The sequence below is a fragment of the Rhineura floridana genome, chromosome 7 (assembly GCF_030035675.1).
Source record: "Rhineura floridana isolate rRhiFlo1 chromosome 7, rRhiFlo1.hap2, whole genome shotgun sequence".
Taxonomy (NCBI): Eukaryota; Metazoa; Chordata; class Lepidosauria; order Squamata; family Rhineuridae; genus Rhineura; species Rhineura floridana.
In genome coordinates, this window is record NC_084486.1 from 144,848,446 (window position 1) to 144,870,070 (window position 21,625).

The 21,625-nt window shown below is 44.7% G+C and overlaps 1 protein-coding gene across 3 annotated transcripts in view; it reads left to right on the plus strand.

Moving 5' to 3' along the window:
- Positions 1-21,625, plus strand: part of CHRD (chordin) — a 64,272-nt gene that overhangs the window by 2,781 nt on the left and 39,866 nt on the right. For all 3 annotated transcript variants that reach the window (XR_009764133.1, XM_061637445.1, XM_061637446.1), the window contains exons 2-5: positions 870-973; positions 9,254-9,380; positions 18,699-18,845; positions 20,965-21,082. Coding sequence is in view for 2 of the 3 variants with exons in the window: in XM_061637445.1 (XP_061493429.1) it covers positions 870-973; positions 9,254-9,380; positions 18,699-18,845; positions 20,965-21,082 (496 nt within the window). In the remaining variant the exon portion in view is untranslated. The remainder of the gene's footprint in view (positions 1-869; positions 974-9,253; positions 9,381-18,698; positions 18,846-20,964; positions 21,083-21,625) is intronic.

Sequence of the window (21,625 nt, forward strand, 5' to 3'; positions counted from 1 at the left end):
GCTGGTCACTCCTGTGCAAAGGGGAAGGGATGTTGCTCAGTGGGAGAGCATCTGCTTTGCATGCAGAAAGTCCCAGGTTCAATCCCCGGCATCTCCAGGTAGGGTCTGGAAATGTCCCCCATCTAAAACCCTGGAAAGAGCTGCTGCCAGTCACTGCGGACAATACTGAGCTAGGTGGACCTGATTCGATATAAGGTAGCTTCCCATGTAGGTGAACATAGGAGCATAGAACATAGAAGGCTGCCATGTACAAAGTCAGACCACTGGTCCTTCTGCCTTAGTAGCGTCTACATCAACTGGCAACAGATCTCTAGGGATGCAGACAGGAAACTTTCCCAGACCTACCTGGAGATGCCGAGGATTGTACCTGGGCAGTAGTATAGTGGCAAATTCAGAAGTGCGGGGTCCCTTAATGTTAGTCACAGCCATGCCCTTTCCCCTTTCTTTGCTGCTGGGTTGAGAATGAGATCCTGGTTAATGCCTTCTCCCACAACAACAGATGCCCCTAGGAGCCAATAAGCATGAAAGGGGAGAATGTTAGCTGCGGAGAAGAGTCTTCTCAATGGCTGACTCACCTCCTTTCACTCTGATTGGCTCCAATCAGCAGGAAAGTGGCTAACACACTCCCCTTTCATGCTGATTGTCTCATGGGATTCTGAAGACATTGGGACCCTGCTCCCAAAAAGGTAAAGGGTATAAGACCCCCCGAGACCCTGGACAACTACACCCCTGAACTTGGGACCTTCTGCATGCAAAGCATGTGCTCTAACCAGTGAGCTACAGCCCTGCCCCCAATGGTCTGACTTGGGGTAAGGTAGCTTCCTGTGAAGTTTTCAAGAGCACTCAAGACTCTTTTCCTCCCCTCTTAGGCTGCTCTTTTGGTGGCAAATTCTATGCTCTGGAGGATACTTGGCATCCTGACTTGGGGGAGCCTTTTGGTGTCATGCACTGTGTGGTGTGCTCCTGCGAACCAGTAAGTGTCATTTTTGGTATCTTTTATTTCCTGTTTTTCTTCAGGGGTGGGAGGACTTTGCTGTAAAACACAAGTAGGAAACCTTTTTTGACTGAGGGCCACATTCCCTTCTCAGCATCCCTTCGGGGGGCGCATGCCAACGGTGGATGGGACTACAGGCAAAAATGGGCGGAGCAATGAATGTGACTTTCACCTTTGCACCGTAGCCTACTTTCTGTGCATGCTGGCATACTCTATCCTCCATCTGTACAAGCAATAGGCATTGTCAGAGTTCTGTTATATATTCCAGTCATTTAGAGGAGCAAAACTGGGCTGATGAGGGGTGTGGCCTGAGGAGAGAGGGTGTGGCCTATGGAATGTGCAGAGGGCAATATGGACAGGTCTGGAGGGGTGCATTTGGCCCTTGGGCCTGAGATTCCCCACCCCTGCCTTGCCCTAGAGCTTTCTATTCCTCCAGCTTGGATTTCTAAGATCCTGCTGTCTCTCTGCCTCCTCCATGACTGGAAACAAAGCCCTATGAGGAGAGACTGAAAGAACTGGCCATGTTGAGCCTGGAGAAGAGAAGATTGATATGATAGCACTCTTCAAGTACATGAAAGGCTGTCACATAGAGGAGGGCCAGGATCTCTTGTCGATTGTCCCAGAGTGCAGGACACAGAATAATGGGCTGAAGTTGCAGGAAGCCAGATTTCGACTGGACATCAGGAAAAACTTCCTAATTGTTAGAGCCATACGACAATGGAACCAATGTCCTAGAGAGGTAGTGGGCTCTCCGACACTGGAGCCATTCAAGTGGCAGCTGGACAGCCATCTGTCGGGAATGCTTTGGTTTGGATTCCTGCATTGAGCAGGGGGTTGGACTTAATGGCCTCATAGGCCCCTTCCAACTCTACTATTCTATGATTCTATGAGAGTAGGGTGTGGAGCACTGTGCCAAGAGAGTGAGCCAGTCACAGGGGAACCAACATCGCAGAGAGACTCCTGTTTCCTCTTTACACTTTGAGAAATCTCCCTACCTTCAAAGGATTTTATGTATGTTTGATAAGGATGTGCCAAAAATGGGGGTAGCAGGGCTAACAATGGGGCATACACGAATGCACTGCTGCTGCTGCTGCTGCTGGGATATGGGATGAAGCCTCTCTTTTTCTCCCCCTGTTATGGCCTTGGCAGGTTCTCAGTTCTGATGTATAGATCTTAGCTTGAAAGCAAATCTAGGATTTGAAGGATTGGGAGAGAGTGGGGTTGAGCCAGAGTTATGGAGGCAAGAACACAAGAAGTGCCATCTGAAGAGACTGGGGCACTGTAGTTGGGCAGTGTGATTTTCTGAGAGGGGAGCAGGGCAACACAGGGATACTGTTGTGATCCACAAAGGCAGAGGAGTGAAAAGCTAGCCCCAAGGTTGGGTGTACTCAGCTCTTCAAAGAGAAAGAATGTCATAATTCTGCCTGGAATTCTGTCCCATCAAAAGCTAAATTCTGCAACCTGTATATATTTTATGCAGATCAAGCACATTTGCTCAGTTTGCATATTTTATTCAATATTTATTTAATATAATTCATTCAAGGAGTTGTAGGATACTGACTCTAACAGATGGATGGAATCTTCCAGTTGATGTAACAATGACTGGTAATCCGTGACTGATCATTTTGATATACTGTATTATCTTTATCCCACCACACCTCTGACTTCTGTGACTTCACACTTGACTACATGCTTGCTGCAATCTTTTATGCCATTCCCCAGGCGTAAACTCCACTGAAAACAATGAGATTTATTTAGGATTAAGCATATATAGGCTTGGATTATAAATATGTTCTGTTGACCCGTTTATTGGGCATTCATCCTGATTTGCTTGCACAAAGCTTCTGCAGAGGCTAACTTATATCTTGTTGTTATTGGGCATTAATTCTGGTTTGTTGTTTGCGATGAGGTTATATGACAATGAACATTCATCCGGATTTGCTTGTGGAGTGTTTGCATGTCTTCCCGTTAATCATTCGTTCAATCCACATTTTTCAGTGCGGTTCCCTAACTGCAAAAAGTCTGTTTCTTTTTTAAAGTGGATTTGTTGTGGTAGGGTGTCACAGCACTTTAATCTGCTTTAATTGCACAAACCTAACTTTTCCTGTATGCACTTGAATTCCTCCTGCACAACACCAACATACTGGAAATGACCTTAAGGTGTCAGATAGTCAGTCTCTCCAAATACATTCCATCACTCTTCTGTGTTCAGAACTGCATCTCTGCATGAGACACTGCTCTGAGCTTGCCTCCTTCCAGTTAGAAGGTGGTCTCCTTTGAGGGTGATTAACTTTTCCATGGTGTTGGATGAGGAAGTCTTTTTTGCAGGCTGGCTGTGCCTCCAGTTTACATTTGTAAAACACATTAAAAAGCATAAATAGGTCTGCTTCAGAAGTTTAGGAAACACTGTTCACTGCATGACAACATCCACACATGCAATCTCTTTTGCTTTTAAAATTAAAAGTAGATGCATTTGAAACAAACCATCACCCACCACACACATACAGAAACACACACACAGCTGCCAAAGGGGAAGATCACAGATCTCCCACTATTGTTACTCCCTGAGACTCAAAAGTGCATTGAGTCACTAATTCTTAATGTAATGTTTAAAACTGCTCTGTCTGTCTCTTATTCTCTATCTCACACAGACACAAGATTCTCTTAATCACTTCAAGTTAGGAGCCTCCGGTCCCTTCTATTGAGCTGAATGATCAGAGCGCTAGATTCTCCGGGTAGGGCTTTGGGTTGTGGTTTCTTTCTGCCATTTGTGTGGTCTTCTTGGGTAAGACCCTGAGTTAGCCTCCATCAGTTGCAAAATAGGAAATGATAGTGACCTGCCAAACATAGTTTAAGCAAGACGTACACACACCCTCCAGCCTGTTTATCTGTTGCTGTTATTTCTTTTTAATTTTTCTTTATTATTGTGTTGTTTTTATGCTGATGTTTTGCATAAGCTGCCTTGGGTACTGTTACACACACACCCTCCAAAGGGTACAAACAAATGCATAAATAACAGGGAGGTTAGGAGAACAAATCTGATAAATGTTTCTTGTGCAGCTACAGTTTACTGCGGGAAGTGTCTGTACTTTTGGACACAGTCATGAATTTCCTTTCTGCAATAGCTTAAAACACTCTGGCATGTCCTTTACAGCACAATACACTCCAACACAATTTCCTGAAGTCAATCTGCCAGTGCTGTTTGTCCGGGTTGCAGAGAAAGGGGAGCTCTGGGGAAGGGGATTCAACTCAGGTGTAATCAGACAGGCAAGCAAAGAGACCTGTTCTGCCCCATGGTCTGCCCCAGATATAATGATTGTTGGTAATATTGTTTGATTTTCAATGTGGAATTTGTGTCGTGTTCCTTATACTGATCCCTTTTTGCTGGGATTTGAAAACCACTTAGGGCCCATCCAGACATCCTTTTTATTGTGCATTCATGATGTTCTGTGCGCACGATGCTATTGGGACAGCCACACGCAATTCCACTTTCAATACTGCTTGCGCCTGCCAAACCTTTGGGGTAGTCATGCTGCTTCGTTTCCATTCAGCGCATGCCCTGTAACTTCCTGCTGAAATCCCATAACTTTTCATACTGCAAATGCTCTGGTTTATTTTGGTCCCACTTTTGTTGTGCTATAGCCTCTCTCTCCCCCCTCCCCACTGGCCCACTGGACAGCAATGACGCGGTAACAGCAGGGAAGCATTACAGGACAAATTAAAGCAGAATAAATCCACCAGTAATACATTATTATAACGTCAAGAACATGTTGGAGAATAAAATGCCATCTGGAGGGGCCCCTAGAGATTTCAGTTGAAATAGGAAGAAGTGTATAAAATTAATGAAATAAATTGGAAGGAGGTAAACCCTTTGCATCATACAACTCTTTGCACACTGATATAACCCCCAGTAGAAGCTGAAATGATGAAACTGAGTCTGTCACACCTTGGACACATAATGAGAAGACAGGGTTCACTAGAAAAGATAATAATGCTTGGAAAAACAGAAGGAAGTAGAAAAAGAGGAAGGCCAAACAACAGCTGGATTGATTCCATAAAGGAAGCCACAGACCTGAACTCACAAGATCTCAACAGGGTGGTTCATGTTAGATGCTCTTGGAGGTCACCAATTCATAGGGTCGCCATAAGTCATAATCGACTTGAAGACACATAACAACAACAATAACCCCCAGGTTCCAGCTTTCATTTTAAACAAGAAAAAGTTTCTAGCATTTGTAGAACCTGAGATACGAGACAATTTTTGTGTATGAGAGAGAAATTAGCCTGGTCTTCCCGCTGTCTTTCAGTGTTTATTTATTTATTACATTTATACCCCGCCTTTCTTTCCGTGCTAGAAACTCACGGCGGCTTACATATGGTTCCTAGGTGGTCTCCCATGCAGGCACTGGCCAGACCTGACCCTGCAGGGTGCTGGCCTCATTGCCTTCAGACCATAGCCTGGGACTACTTTGCCCTGTCTTACCCCTGGAAACGTTCCTGTGGATGCCCTAATCAGAGCTATCTCCAGGATAGCTGGGGTTGGGAGCATTGAGAGCAGAGGTGGCAGGAATTTACGGCCAATAAATCCCCCCAAATTTCTCCTCTGCTAATGTTGATATTAAGTACTTGCAGGATATTCTTGGTTTGTTTACTGAACAGTCAGTGAATATTTGATATCAGTGCATGGCATCCAGTTATGGATAGACGACAATCTATTGTTGCTCACCTGCAATGCTATTTAGTATTTGACTGTTGCCATAACAATTGGTGTTTGGGCAGTATTTAATAGTTGGTGTGGATAACTTGTGATGGTATTTGACTTTTAATGGTATTTGATAGAATTCAGTTGTCAAAATGGAAAACAAACGAGTACGTAAGCATATTTGATAGATGACACACTACAATGTTTAATCACTGCCAGCGTTTGATCTTTTGTATTTTACAGCTGCCAAAATCAAAATAATCAAAAAAGTCAGCAAGTCGGGTAAAGCATCCAAATTTCAAAATAAAAATTCACATCACTTTCAAAGTGTGAGGGTGATGATAGGAAATGTTGGCAAATTTTAAGATTTTCCTATATTCTTTTCAGCTCTGATCTGGGCTCATCTCTCTTTCATCCTTCCTCTCCTGAACCACTAGGTCAGGGGTTCCCAAACTGTGGTCCATGGGCCACCAGTGGTCCACAAGCTTCATTTACACGGTCTGTGGCATGTCTGCTTTAAATGATCATATTGATGTTAATTGCATTTTAATTGCTTCTTTCATTTCTCACATTGTATTTTATTAACATAAGAACATAAGAACATAAGAAGAGCCTGCTGGATCAGGCCAGTGGCCCATCTAGTCCAGCATCCTGTTCTCACAGTGGCCAACCAGGTGCCTGGGGGAAGCCCGCAAGCAGGACCCGAGTGCAAGAACACTCTCCCCTCCTGAGGCTTCCGGCAACTGGTTTTCAGAAGCATGCTGCCTCTGACTAGGGTGGCAGAGCACAGCCATCATGGCTAGTAGCCATTGATAGCCCTGTCCTCCATGAATTTGTCTAATCTTCTTTTAAAGCCATCCAAGCTGGTGGCCATTACTGCATCTTGTGGGAGCAAATTCCATAGTTTAACTATGCGCTGAGTAAAGAAGTACTTCCTTTTGTCTGTCCTGAATCTTCCAACATTCAGCTTCTTTGAATGTCCACGAGTTCTAGTATTATGAGAGAGGGAGAAGAACTTTTCTCTATCCACTTTCTCAATGCCATGCATAATTTTATACACTTCTATCATGTCTCCTCTGACCCGCCTTTTCTCTAAACTAAAAAGCCCCAAATGCTGCAACCTTTCCTCATAAGGGAGTCGCTCCATCCCCTTGATCATTCTGGTTGCCCTCTTCTGAACCTTTTCCAACTCTATAATATCCTTTTTGAGATGAGGCGACCAGAACTGTACACAGTAAATTGTAATACAGTCAAATACAATATAAAACTTAAAGAAGCAATAAGTTTAAAAAATCATATAGCAGCTAGGACAGTGCATGACAATTGTTACAACTGGCAGAAAAATCATTAAGTGGTCTGCCAAGACCATCAGCAATTTTCTAGTGGTCTGTCAGGGCAGGGCTGGTGCCAGGCATGACTGGACCCTTGGGCACCAGCAAGCCCCGGGTGAGTGGCTCCTGCCTGTTCCACCTACCTCTCTCCTGTGCCGCACGCAGCAGCAGAACACAGGAGGGAGGGAGGCGGAGCGAGCAAACAGGCAGGCGACCTGGAAGCTCCATCCCTGCGATCCGTGGCAAGGGGAGCACTACTGTCCCACCCTAATGAGGGATCCTTCAGGGGCCCCTCTGGATCGCAGGAGCCCTTGGCCAGGGCCCGACCTGGCCACCCTTTGGCGCCGGCCCTGCATGGGCAGGGGGGACATTTGGGAACTGCTACACCAGGTTACTCTGAGCTAGCCCATAAAGAATTACATTATTGACTGATTTGAATTTATTTATGCGCTGCCTTTCCACAGCAAGCTGCGCCCAAAGTGGCTTGCAACCAACATTTGAAGTCAGTTTACAAACAGCAGCAATAAACTCAAACAAGACAAAAAGCAACCATTTAGCAAATGTAGAATAAATCATATTGCAGAAGAAACAGTCTAGACGCAACTCTTTACCCTGGCTGTTGACACCTGAGACGTACATTTTTAGGACCCGTCCTATTTCGTGATTCTGGTTGTTTGCAATTGCTTTTAACATTGTATTTCAAGGTTGCTGTAACCCGCCCTGGGACCTCTGGGTGAATGGCGGGCAGTAAATGTTAATAATAATAGACTTAAGCAGAAAGCAAGAAAGTGAACAGGCAATAGAGCTCCAGGTGCAGGTCTTATTGCATTGCAAGGAGCCTCAGCAGAGTCTGGTTGAGATGCAATTCAGAGGGGAGGGGGCCTCTCACCAGGTTAGATGACTTACACGAGGCTCTTTCTTTTCTCCTCTAGAGGAGGCCAACAGCAGCAAAAGGGGAAATGCCGAGGAGGGCAGTGATGGGGGCCCTCTTCCCTGGCTTCTTGGGAGTTCTGACTGCTCCTGCAGGTTGTATTGCACTTAAGGCGATACTTCTACAGGTGTCAACTACGACTGTCACCTGGTGTGAAACTGGAAATCAGCCAAAGATAATAGCATTTCACTATGATAGCTGTAGCCTGCAACTATCTGTGCATTACGAGTTCCTGAAACTTAGGGCAGATCCATGACGCCATCCATTTAAAATATATCCAATGCATATTTAAATCCCATGAGTTCCCCCAAAGAATAATTGGAACTGTGGCTTTCCCTTCACAGGAATACAAATTCCCAGCAACTTTAACAAGCTAAAAAGAGGGGGGGGGGAGTTAAGTGAGGATTCTCTGGAACTGATAGTGAGATATCAAGTGCAGATTCTCTGGTGTCCAGCATGAATGTGGAAGCACAGCACACAATACATAACACAGTAACTGGATACCTCTTCCCAGAAACCCAGGGCTTATCCACATGGGAGCATTATTTCATACTAAAGATGCTGTTTTTACCTCTGTTTTCTGTTTCCACCGTCCACAGTAAGGGCTCAATGCCAGCTGCAAACACGGTGTTTTCTATTCCCAGTGAGGGGAAGGATCAATCCCGCAGTTTCCTAATGACCACACCCTCTAATTTAACATTTCCACTCCCTCTGGTTGCTTGGCAACCAAGCATGCTGCAGTGGGTTCCTTTAAAAAAAAACACCAGAAGTGCAAATATCTGTGTTTTCCCTGGTAGAATATAGCTGAAATTCAAATCATTGTTTGAGCAGCGTTACGCTTTTGCGCACAAGTTAGGGGGCAAAAGCAAATAAAGGCACAGTTTGCAGCAACATAAAAATGCTAGCAGAACGGGGAAGAGCAACTGGAAGTTCCTTCTCAGCCCCAAGGAAATGAATGAAGGGAGGAGGAGGGAGTGACCGTGGAGAGGGGAACGTTTGGCACACCCACCTAAAAGCATCGGAGCAAGGAGTCTGCAAGCCCTAGAGACATGGAGTGAAGACTTTTTTCCTTCCCTTTTTGTATTGTCAGAGGATTGGGTTAGTATGGATTTACAGGGGGGAAACTGTGTGATAGCTTCTGTTTGCTGGTAATGTCATGTGAACCATGCAAATTAAAAGGACATGTGAGTAGCGCTAAACGCACAGTAAGCCACCTTGTAGATGAGCCCCCGCAGTGTCTCAGTTGAAGATAGCCCTTCCTTCCCTTCATAAAGATTTTCTCTTTCCCTCCACAGCAGAGGAATCGTCGTGGGAAGACGACAGGCAAAGTCAGCTGTAAGAACATTAAGCATGACTGCCCCACCCTTCCTTGCAGTGACGCCATCCTACTGCCAGGACGCTGTTGCAAAACCTGTCCGAAGGGTAAGGGCTGCTGCTGCTGGTGGGTGGGTCCTGCATTTGCCTTCCTTAAGAGGTGCCAACCTCCTGGCACTATCCCCCACCCCAAAAAAGCAAGCATAGCCTTCTCTCATTGCAGAAAGATATTTGAGGGTCTTTGGTTTCTAAACCACCTTCCTCGCACCTCCTTGGCACTTGAGGATCAGCAATGAGAGTCGATTCTCTCATTTAGGTATCATGGCTCATAACCATTAATAACCCATTATTATAACTGGATTTTGCTAATCCCACCCTTTGTGGTGGAGAAAGGCAGGCTTCTTATAATTCTAGGGACCCACATTATATACCAGAGTCCCTTGGCAGGGTTTGTGTATGGAACGCTTACCTGTAACAGCCCCTTCGTCAGGCTACATCCTTTCCAGCCATCATTGGCAGAGGTTTGCTGATCCACCCTTAAATCTCTTGCAGCAATTTCCATATGGGAGCTACTGTTGGGCTGTGTATCCAGTCTCTCAGATGGGAGACAGCAGGGAAGGCTATCTGAAGGAAACTCTCTTGTTTATCTGGTGTGTGTTGGTTTTGTGCACTAAACAGTGCCTGCTTCCCTTGTATAGTCTATTTCTCCGGTCTGTTTGGGTCTGTCAGGACAACTGAGAAGAAGGGAGCTTGTCTAGGATCATACCACCCAGAACACACCTGCGCTCACCAGCTAAGTAGACTTAGTGCTTGGATGGGAGACTGCTTGGAAACACACGGTTTTGTAGGTTTTACCTCCAGGACGTTGGCATATGAGCTCACAAGAGTGCTTCCAAATGGGGGCTTAACATTGCAAATGGGCCGTTGAGATATCACAAACAGGATGTTGGTCGCAGGTTGCTTAAAACACACACACACACACACACAACACTTCATTTATTTTCCCTGGAAGCAGATTAAATAGAGAAAAAAATACAAGCTGGCACTCTGACGACAACAACGTCATGTTGATTCTGCAAAACGGCTTCCATGCATGAGGAGCACCGATCCTACAGTAAACACCCACCTAGAAGCTCCTTGAGTTATGTTCTGAATATGAGAGGCCCTGGGTTCAAATTCCAGACAAGCCCACGCAGGTAGTGACAGGCAAACTCCCCCTGGCTTGAATCAGATTGGCTCAGATACAAAGGAAAAAATTGGGAATTCCATGCCAAACCACATTCAGATTGATCCAACCCCGGTGAGCCCCTCCCATCCACCTGCCTGTTCCCCTTCCCTCCACCACCCACCCACCAATTCCATAAACCTTCCCCACCCCATTTTCTGGGCTTGCACTCCAGCAGCAGCAAGTGGGGTGGGTGGGAAATGTGGCCTTCCAGATGTTGGATCACACCCCCATCTTCCTTGTGCATTGGCCCTGCTGGCCGAGACTGATGTGAGTTGGGTCCAGTAGCATCTGGAGGGCGACAGGTTCTCCACCCTTGAAGTAGGACAGAGGAAGGGGTGGAAGACTTTCCTTGATGGAGAAGACGTTTGAGTTCATAATGCTCAGCTGGCATTTGAGGTCAGCATTTGCAAGCCCACTGAGTTGTTTTTCCAAGCCCAAAGCTATGAATCTGTGTTAGGGAGCAGTACCTTTTACAAGGGAGGACTGTTGTCTGAGTCGTTCTTAGGTGCTTTCGGTCTGACTGTTGCTGGAATCCAGTTGCTGGGCCAAACAGACCTTTGGTCTTACCCAGCTAGACTTTTCTTCCATTTTTACCTTTCCTTTGGAAAGGGATGGCTGGGTTGCCCAGAGGGGCAGGGAAGGGCTGTGGCTCAGTGGGTGGAGCATCTGTTTTGCATACAGAAGGTTCAATCCCCAGGATTTGTTATAAAGATGTTCTTAGTGTTTTATCTCTTGTTGTTTGCCACCCCGGGCTCCTTTTGGGAGGAAGGGCAGGATATAAATTTAATAGTAAAATTAATGAAATGAAATCTCCAGGTAGGTCTGGGAGAGGCAACCTGCCTGAGACCCTGCAGAGCTGCTGCCAGTCAGTGAAGACAATACTGAGCTAGATAGGCCAATGATCTGGCTCAGGCGAAGGTGGATTCCTATGTTGCTATGAGGTCAGGTAGATGGCTTTAGAAAATGCGCTCTTTGTGCTAGGTAGTCTGCAGGGGGCGGAGATGCTGGCTGCTGTTCAGAGCTAGATCTCTTCCTGTGTGTGTTTTGCCACCCTAGAAGAGGCAGAGTGAGGGTGTCGTGTGCAGACAGTGTTCCAAAAACCCCTGGTCGATTGCACCAGGAATTTGGGATGCGCTGTCAGTTTGCAGTGAGGGAGCTGGCCATTCTGGAAGCAACCGAGAGCCAGGAGAGAATTGTGTCACCCCAGTCAGTGGCCTCGCTTGCTTTCCGGCTATGATGGAGTTGTTGCTTCGTTCCTAAGTGATTTGCAGAAACACAATTAACTTTGTCCCAATCAGGATTACATAATAACAGCTTTTGTCCTGAACCTCTCCCAAGTAGCATGCAGACAAGCTCCCCTGCCAAAAGCTGTTTCCAGATGGGCTGACTGACCCTTGCACCCGCTAAGGTGGAGCCCTTGGCTTCATGCCAAGGTCAGGCCATTGATTTCAATGGGACTTTTCCTCTGCCTTGAATCAAAGCATTTTTAGACTAGCTGTTTTGTAGATCAGGTTGTAAATGGGAGGAGGGAGGGAGGGACCAGATCTTGCAAAATCCACATGCCGTTTGGGAAACTGGGACCCCATGTGGGTCAATGGCCTTTTATGGGTGAGTAGCCATGTGGCTGTCAGTCAGTATTAGAAACTGTGCGGCAGCAGAGCAGGCGCGGGGGCGAGGAGCCTTAACTCTCCGTTGGAAAGGAACAAAGAGACGAACTCTGGACCCAGACAAAATTCCATTGTGCATCTTCTACACTACAGATAAATCTACAGATATATCTTGTTTATAAGATGTTTTAAAGAGCTTTTAGTGTTTTTGTTTGCCACCCTGGACTCCTTCTGGGAGGAAGGGCAGCATATAAATTTAATGATAAATAAATAAATAATAACAGTATAGGGCATTGCATGAATCCCAGCTATAGTTTCTGTTTTGGCAAGAGCAGATGTGAAGCAGCCACCACTTGCATGACAGCTAAACAACATGTAGGTCTCATGCATTTGCTTACACTCAGCTGACTTTCATTTAGGATCTGAGTCTTTTGCAAAAATGTTCTTGTTTATCTTATTTATATTCCATCAGTTTGGCTAAAAGAGGACTCATGGTTGCTCAGAATTTAAAATCAACAACATACACAGTGTTTGGCAGCGGCGGTAATGATAATAATAATAATAAACTTTATTTCTACCCCGCCCTTTTTTCCAATAGGACTCAGAGCGGCTTACAACTAAAAAGCAACACCATTAAAAGTAAACAATTAAAATAGAATTAAACTATGAGAAAAATTAAAACCATAAAACATACGTTAAAAACAGAGGACAATTTAAAATAATAAGATCATATAATGTAGTCACCAATCCTAGGACACTTAATCCTGGTCGTTCTCTATCCCAAATGCCCGTTGAAATAAAACAGTCTTTACTTGTCACTGGAAAGACAGCAAGGAGGGGGCTGATCGCACCTCACTCGGAAGGGAGTTCCATAGCCTAGGGGCAGCCACTGAAAAGGCCCTATCTCGTGTCCCCGTCATATGTACTTGCAAAGGTGTGGGGAGCACAAGAAGGGCCTCACCTGAAGATCCCAAATCCCGGACAGATTCATGTAGGGAGATACGGTAGTGCTTCTTTTTGCTATTTGCAACTATTTTTTCCACTGCAGCTGAATGACATGATACTATACTGAGGGAAGGCAGCATTGCCCTCATTCTGATTTGACCTCACGACAATGCCACATAACCAATCAGATTTGGCTACATGGTGACATCATAAAGCTAGTGAAGAGTGATGTCATAAAACATGATCCTCACTCTGATTTGGCTTCACAACAATAACATTTAATCAATCAGATCTGGCTATGTATTAATTTCAACAAGCCTTTTAAGTTGAGAGCTGTCCCAGTCTGTCTCTGTGTCAGATTTGCTTAATATGATTTTAATAATGTTTTTAACCTTTTTAAAAAGTTTTTAAAATGTTTTTAATGCTGTTTTGTCTTAATATATTTTAAGATTTGTTTTTATGATGTTTTAAAGTGGTTTTGGTGCCTTGTTTGCTGCCCTGGGCTCCTGCTGGGAGGAAGGGTGGGATACAAATTAATTAATTAATTAATTAAATAGATGATGATGATGTCACAATACTAAATCAGAGTGAGGGCAGTGGTTTCTGACCTCACTTTGGCATAGCCAAACAGGTAAGAATGGTATCAATTGGTGAGAGGGAGAGAAACTGCTGCCATTGCCAGAACCTCAAACAGGTGACACAGAATGGGTGAGCAAGGTGAATAGAGGTGGGGGTGGGGGTTGTGGAATTTTTTGACTCCCAAGAATCTGTCTTTCCATGCCAAACAGCTTTAGCAGTAGGAGAAATGTGGCATGGCTCAATTACTAGGCCCTTCAAGGTCTGGCAATATGTTTGCACCTTTCCTGACAGTTCCAAGTCTCCAGCAGAATAAGCTTCACAGGCTTCTCTTGGGAGGGCTTTCCAACAAGCAAGATGTCACCACAGAAAAGGCCCTGCTTCTAGGACAAAACAAGATTTAGATGAGGAAGCAATCTGAGGCGAGAATTTGTGATGTGATGTGGGAATGGGCAGCAGAGCAGTCCTAATAGCTTGATGCCAAATAGTTGTCTTGACATAGTAAAGTTGCTACAAGTTGAACTTTTCACAGGGTGACTATTTTGCTTGTTTGCATTTGAGGGATTCCCAGTGAAAGTGGAACCTTGTCCTGAGATGGTTAATTGCACAAAGAGTTTTTTAAGTCCTGGTGGCCAAATGATCCCTGTGGTCTGGTGGCATGCCTCACCACATCGTATATAAAATAACATCCAAACTTACATTTGGTAGCATAAATAAAAAGCACATTTGGGCAGCAGTAATGATCACATGTGGATGTCATAAATTTTTGTATTTCTGTCACATAGCATCTACCTCTCAACCCAGCACTGATGTGTTCAGAATGAGCAAAATTCCACATACGCTAGCAAAGCTGGGAGATCCAGTTTCAGGGTATTTTGGCAGGGACATTTAGCAAGTCCGCTCCACTTTTTATGTTCAAGGCAAAAACTTGATATGATGGGACCGCCAAGTTTGTTCATTCACATGTCTGTCCTACTGTTCCCTGGTCTAAAATGGGTGACGGGGTCTCTCCCCTCCCACTTCAGCTCACTGAACTCCATTGCTTCAAGAACTTTTTCACCCACCTGGCTCACTTCTGTGGTGGTTTATCTGTTGCGTGGCTCCCGTTGGGACTGGTGGAGCGGAAGGCAGGGAGCCCAACGGGAGGCGGAGTGAGAGCCAATGACAGCTAGAGCCAAATAATTCTCATTTTATCCCCATCCTCCTTGTGGCTGAGGTCTACAAGGAGCAACACTGAGACTTAAGGGGGAGGAAGCTGACAGCCATAGCCATCCCCTGAACTGGTTGTAAGATAGGCTCCATCTGTGCCTTACAGTTAAAGGAGTACCACACCTCGTTCAACAGTCATGTTTTCCTCCAAAGAACCCTGGGCGCCATAGTTTGTTAAAGGTGCCGAGAACTGTTAGGAGACCCCTGTTTCCCTCACAGAGCTGCAGTTCCCAGAATGGTTTAACCAGGGGTGTAGTCATCCGGGGTCTTAGGTGCCTTACTTTTTGGGTGAGCAGGGTTGCAATGTCTCCAGCATCCTACGAGTCACTCAGCATGAAAGGGGAGTGTGTTTGGCACTGAGAAGAGTCTTCTAACATGCTTCCTTGTGCTTTCCTGCTGATTGGAGTCATGAGAGTGAAAGGGGGCGAGTCGGCCACTGAGAAGACTCTTCTCAGTAGCTAACATTCTCCCCTTTCATACTGATTGGCTCTTAGGGGCGTCTGTTGTTGTGGGAGAAGGCATTAACAAGGATCTCGTTCTTAACCCAGCAGCAAAAAAAAGGGGGGGGGAGGAATGTGGCTGTGACTTCATGAAGGGACCCTACACTTTTGAATTTGCCACTACTGGGTTTAACAATCAGTCCCTTGTAGGTCTGTGAAGGGAATAGGGGTCTCCTAACAACTCTCATCACCCTTTAACCAGCTACACTTCCGAGAATTGTTTGGGGGAAGCTGTGACTGTTTCAAGTGGTATCCTCCTGCTTTAAATGTTATAGTGGAGATGGGGCCTTAGATGGCAGGCAGGTGGGGGCTGGCCCACTTGCCCTTACAGACCAGCCTCCACTATTATTAATTACATTTCTTACCTGCACAGGGCAGGTGACAACAGTCTAAAAATACAGTATTAAAATCAGTTCAAACAAATTGTCAGGAGCCTCCGAGGGGAAGAGTCCCTGCAATGATGGAGAGTGAGGAGGGGAGAGTGGGGAAAGGGTTCTGCTCCCCCCACCTATGCATACCTTTTCATGTTAAAATGACCCACAACCTCTGTTTTAGACACCGACATAAAGATGGCCCAAGACCTTTTGTTGCCCACACACGATTTCATGCACAGAAGCTGACTAGATTGGCACTTGAATCTGATTCCCAGGCTGGCAATCTTCCAGTGTACCTGTCCTGAGAACAGCAGGCTAGTTAGGCTGAGAGACGGCAACTGGCCCAAGGTTCAGTGCTCTAACCACTATACCATATGATTTCTTAAAATGGTTGTTCATTTTGTGTGGGAAAGCATGTTATACATAAATAAATATATCTCAGCAGAGTGAGATCCCCTTTTTCTTATCTGTGTTTCATGCTGTTTTAATTTTAATGCTTTATTTTGAGTGTTTGTTTTTAATTATGTTTGATGCTTTGGGAAGTTGCCTATGTTGAAAAGTGGGTTGTATGTTTCAGAAATAAATTAATGCAGTGCCCTACATTGGGATAGCCAGCCTGGTGTCCTTCTCCAGAAACTGTTGGGCTACACATCTACAAAATTGGGAGGGATAACTAATACCTTGGAAGACAGAAACAAAATTCAAAGAGATCTTGATAAGCTGGAGCATTGGGCTGAAAAAAAAACCAGAATGAAATTTAACAGGGATGAGTGCAAAGTTCTATACCTAAGAAAAAAAACCAAATGCACAGTTACAAGATGGGGGATACTTGGCTCAGCAATACTACATGTGAGAAGGATCTTGGGATTGTTGTTGATCACAAGCTGAATATGAGCCAACAGTGTGATTTGGCTGCGAAAAAAGGCAAATGCTATTTTAAGATGCATTAACAGAAGTATAGTTTCCAAATTGCATAAAGTCTTGGTTCCCCTCTATTTGGCACTAGTTAGGCCTCATCTTGAGCACTGCGTCCAGTTCTGGACACCGTACTTTAAGAAGGATGCAGACAAACTGGAACAGGTTCAGAGGAGGGCAACAAGGATGACCAGGGGACTGGAAACAAAGCCTTATGTGGAGAGACTGAACACTGGGCATGTTTAGCCTGGAGAAGAGAAGACTGAGGGGAGATATGATAGCACTCTTCAAGTACTTGAAAGGTTGCCACACAAAGGAGGGCCAGGATCTGTTCTTGATCGTCCCAAAGTGCAGGACACAGAATAATGAGCTCAAGTTATGGGAAGCCAGATTTCGACTGAACATCAGGAAGAACTTCCTAACTGTTAGAGCATTGAGACAATGGAACCAATGACCTAGGCAGGTAGTGGGCTCTCCAACACTGGAGGCCTTCAAGAGGCAGCTGGATAGGCACCTGTCGGGTATGCTTTGAGCTGGATTCCTGCGTTGAGCAGGGGGTTGGACTTGATGGCCTTATAGGCCCCTTCCAACTCTACGATTTGTTTCTATGAACTCCCATCATGCCTGACCATTGGCCATGCTGGCTGGGGCTGATGGATGCTGGAGTCCAACAAGATATGACCGCCTTCTGTCCTGCACAGAGAGATTTGCCTCACTCCTGTGTGTGTGTGAAATTTTAGGCATCCAGAGAAGATCTTTTTATTTGCCTGAGCTTTTTATTCAATAGTCATCTGGTTTAATTTTTTGTGACAGCTGGTTTTTATCTACAACCCTACTGCCCGCTTTTACTCATAACATATCTCTGATTAATATTTCATGCTGTTTTAATTTTAATGTTATATCTTTAGTGTTTGTTTTTAATTATGTTTGATGCTTTGGGAACTTGCCTGTGTTGAAAAGCAAGCTTTATGTTTTAGAAATAAATGATGAGAAATAAAATGAAAGAGCCTCAAGTGACAGATTTTCGACTTCATTGTAGGTGGCTAATGGTCAGTTATTTCATGAGTTATTATTATAGTACAACAGTGTATGGGAAGTGCCATATTTATTTATTTACTTTTACATCAGGGCTCAAATGTCTGTAATCAGGGGCCCCTTCACACATGACATCTTTCCTACATGGAGAGCCAGTGTGGTATAGTGGTTAGAGTGTTGGGCTGGGACCTCAAAGTCCATCTCTACTCAGCCATGCAGCTCGCTGGGTGCCCTTGGGCCAGTCACTGCCTCTGAGCCTAACCTACCTCATAGGGTTGTCGTGAAGATTAAATGGAGGGGAACCATGGTCACTGCCTTGAGCTCCTTGGAGAAAAGGGTGGGGTATAAATGCAATGAATATTAAATAAGTAATCTCTATGTAGAGCAGAAAGGGTGTGTAAAGATGGCCAGGGCGTCGTCTGTGCCCTATTATTTGTGGTTGTGCCACTAGTGCAGGGCTGGCATTGGCACTTGGCATCTGTGGGCAGCTGCTAAGGGCCCAGAAACCCCATAGGGCCTACTGCAGTTGCCCACCCTTAGCTCTGAGAAGCCCTGAGCAGTTGAGCCTAGCCACCATTTCAGTGGTGGCTCCATGTCAGTGGGGCAGTGGAATCCACTCTGGGTTTTAGTCCAGCCTTCAGTACCTTGGACAGCTCCTTCAAAGTTCCGTCTGAATCCCAAAGTGGATTCCACTGCCCCACTGTCATAGAACCACCAGCCACCATTGCACCATTTAAATTTCCCACAATGCCTCCAGCATGGCATCATCCTGGGGCACTTTGAGAAATTAAAATGGGAGCCGGACCCAGCTGCCTGGTGCTATTTGGGGTGCTGCCAGATGCCACCAGGTAAGTCTGTCTGGGCACACCAATGGAGGACCCACTAAAGGCTGCTTCTCCCAGGACCCACTCAAACTCAGAGCCAGCCCTAACCAGGTTCCAGAAAAGGGTGATTTGAGAGGCATCAAAACTTGTTTTTGTATTCACCTTCATTCTGTAGTATCATAAAAATCTTCCTTCCTGTCATCCATCATGCAGCCACTCCCAGCATCCCAGAGAAGAGACCTGAACCGCTCTTTGACAACTTTGAGTACTTTCAAGCCAAGGAAGATGACTTGCATAGGAATTACAATGACCGCGCCTATCTCAGCTCCGAGGACTTGGTCCGAGATGACAACCGCATAGGTATGGGCATGACCCAGTCGAAGTCCTGATTCCACAGGTGCGGGGGGAAAGCATAGAATGTGGTAGTAGCTGGCACAGAATCCAACTTCCTGAGAACCCCATCTTTCATTTCATTTAAAAAAACAAAAACAAATTTCTAGTCCTTGTTGTTGCAGGTGTACCTGAAAATATGTGGGCAGTACCTGCTGAAATCTGCGAAGACATAAAAGTGTGGCTGAATCACATTTCTAGAACTTTCTGCCACCCTGGGCTCCTACTGGGAGGAAAGGCAGGATATAAATCCAATAAATAAATAATAATAAATAAGTCAGGGGTGGGTTGCACTGCCCTGCTTAATCCTTTATCTCCCCACCCCTCCAATAAATATACAAAAATTCAGGTTAATTTCTGGAAATTAAGAATGACTTGCTCCATTTCCCCAATTCATTCAGGTCACAGAATCTAGTTTTTCCTGGCACAGAATTTGGATGACCTGAGTGCAAAACGTTTTTTTGTACTGCGGATTGCACACAGCCCTTGTTAGGTGTTGAGCTGGAGTGCACTATAGCTTACAGACACCCAGGTATGGGTGGGCAAGAAATTCAATTCAGTTTGCATTTAATGGTGAACCTCCCTAATGCACTCTTTTCAAAACAATACCCAAACTGAAACGCCTGTCCTTCGAAATTCAAAATTCACATATCTTGGAATTTTAAAATCCAGCCAAGAAATATGTACAAAAATGTATACAGTAGAGCAAAGTCTATGTAACAATGCATATGTTGGTGAAAATAACATACAAAATGCATTATATTAGGGATAATTGCTTTGTAAAAATATGTGCAATAGGCAAAATTGCATCAAAATGTGTTTATTAGGAGAATTAGTATTAAAATGGTTATGTATTTCCACGAGGACTTAAAAAACCGACAAACTTATCTGGAAATGTAGAGAACTGAACTTAAGACTGGGACAAGGAGAAACTTGAGAGGAACTGAAATTGACACATTCACCCATTCCTACACCATGGTTACATGTCAAACCAAACCATGGTAAATAATGATTCAGGATAGCTGTGGCAGAGGTACAGGAGATGAGAAACTGCTCTGGATATTTTTCAGATCCCAAGGCTGCCACTTTGAGCCTCCTTTAATTTGGTGTAAGGTAGTTCCCTATTGGCTAGAGATAGGTGATAGGGCTTCCAGGGCAGGGGAGGGCTTGCAGAATGTGAAAGGTGATAAAATAAAAGATAGGCTTTTTGGAGGTTAGTAATAAAGATGATTAATGACATTTTCCAATTAAATATGAACAGAACCAGAGCTTTCTTTATTGAATTATGTAATACAGCTATTCCCCTGCATAGACAGAAAGGAGTCAGTTTTATATATATTAAAGTAAAAGTAAAGGTGTCCCCGCACTTATAGTGCGAGTCGTTTCCGACTCTTAGGGTGACATCTTGCGACGTTTACTAGGCAGACCGTATATATGGGGTGGGATTGCTAGTTCCTTCCCTGGCCTTTCTTTACCCCCCAGCATATGTCACATACTCATTTTACCGACCACGGATGGATGGAAGGCTGAGTGGACCTCGACCCCTTTTACCGGAGATTCGACTTCCTCCCGTTGGAATCGAACTCCGTCCGTGAGCAGAGCTTCGGCTGCGTTACCGCCGCTTACCACTCTGCACCACAGAGGGTCTTATATATAATTAGAAATGCAATAATGTTATAATTCATTTTAAAAAATCTAGAAGAATAGAAGTAAGACATTTTGGAATCAGTTTACATTTATAACCTTGACAGAGTACTTAAAAATATGCATTGGTGTTAGAAAGAAGGGAACAGGATTCAATTCAATAGAAACGAACTGGGTGTAAATGATTTAGATATTGCATTATGAACTTATAAAATCTATAAAGGGGAGATTTATCAAGTGAATTTACTAGGCCAGTTTATAAATGCAAGTAAGAATATATTTATCAATTTTGTAAATGTGATTGTCAGAGTTTAGTGTTTTAATGCTTATAGTATTCTAAAGACGGTAGATGTTTGAAAGAAAGATATATAGCAAGTTCTCCAGGCTTCCTGGATTGTTTGCAAACACATGTGGAATCACAGACACTACCCTTTTTTCTTCCTAGATTTTGTGGCCTTGCTGACCAGCGGCTCAGAGACTTGGATGCCCATGTCCAGTGCAGTGGCAAAAGCCAGGTTCACTCTTGTGCGTGCTCACCTCCTCTTCTCCATTAACTATGAGAGGTGGGTGGCTCCCATTTTGATGCCTTCTCCTTATTATAATTGTTGTTCAGGGGTGGCTAATGGCTCCATGTCAGTGGGGCAGTGGAATCCTCTCTGGGTTTTAGTCTGAACTTCGGTGCACCTTGGACACCTCCTTGAAAGTTTGGATTAAAACCTGGAGCAGATTCTGCTACTCCACTGGCATGGAGCCACCAACCACCACGGTTGTTACTGCTGTTTATTGAATTTATATCCTGCCCTTCCTCTGGAAGAAGCCCAGGGCGGCAAACACATCAACAAAACAATTTAAGAAAAACAATTTAAAAAGCATTCTAAAAACCGTCTAAAACACTCTAAAAGCAGTTACAAACATTCTTTCGTGCAGTGGTTTTAGAAAGCGGTGTTTGCGTGTGTGTGTGTCGTGTGGGTGGCCTGCCAAGTGCTTGTCAGCCTTTCTGCAAAACCTCATTTTTGCATTCACAGCAACAAAAGCAGGAGGTATATCAAGACCCTTGTCTGCACAGCTGCGTTTAGCTTGGTGAGAGCAGTGAAATGTAAGGCAGA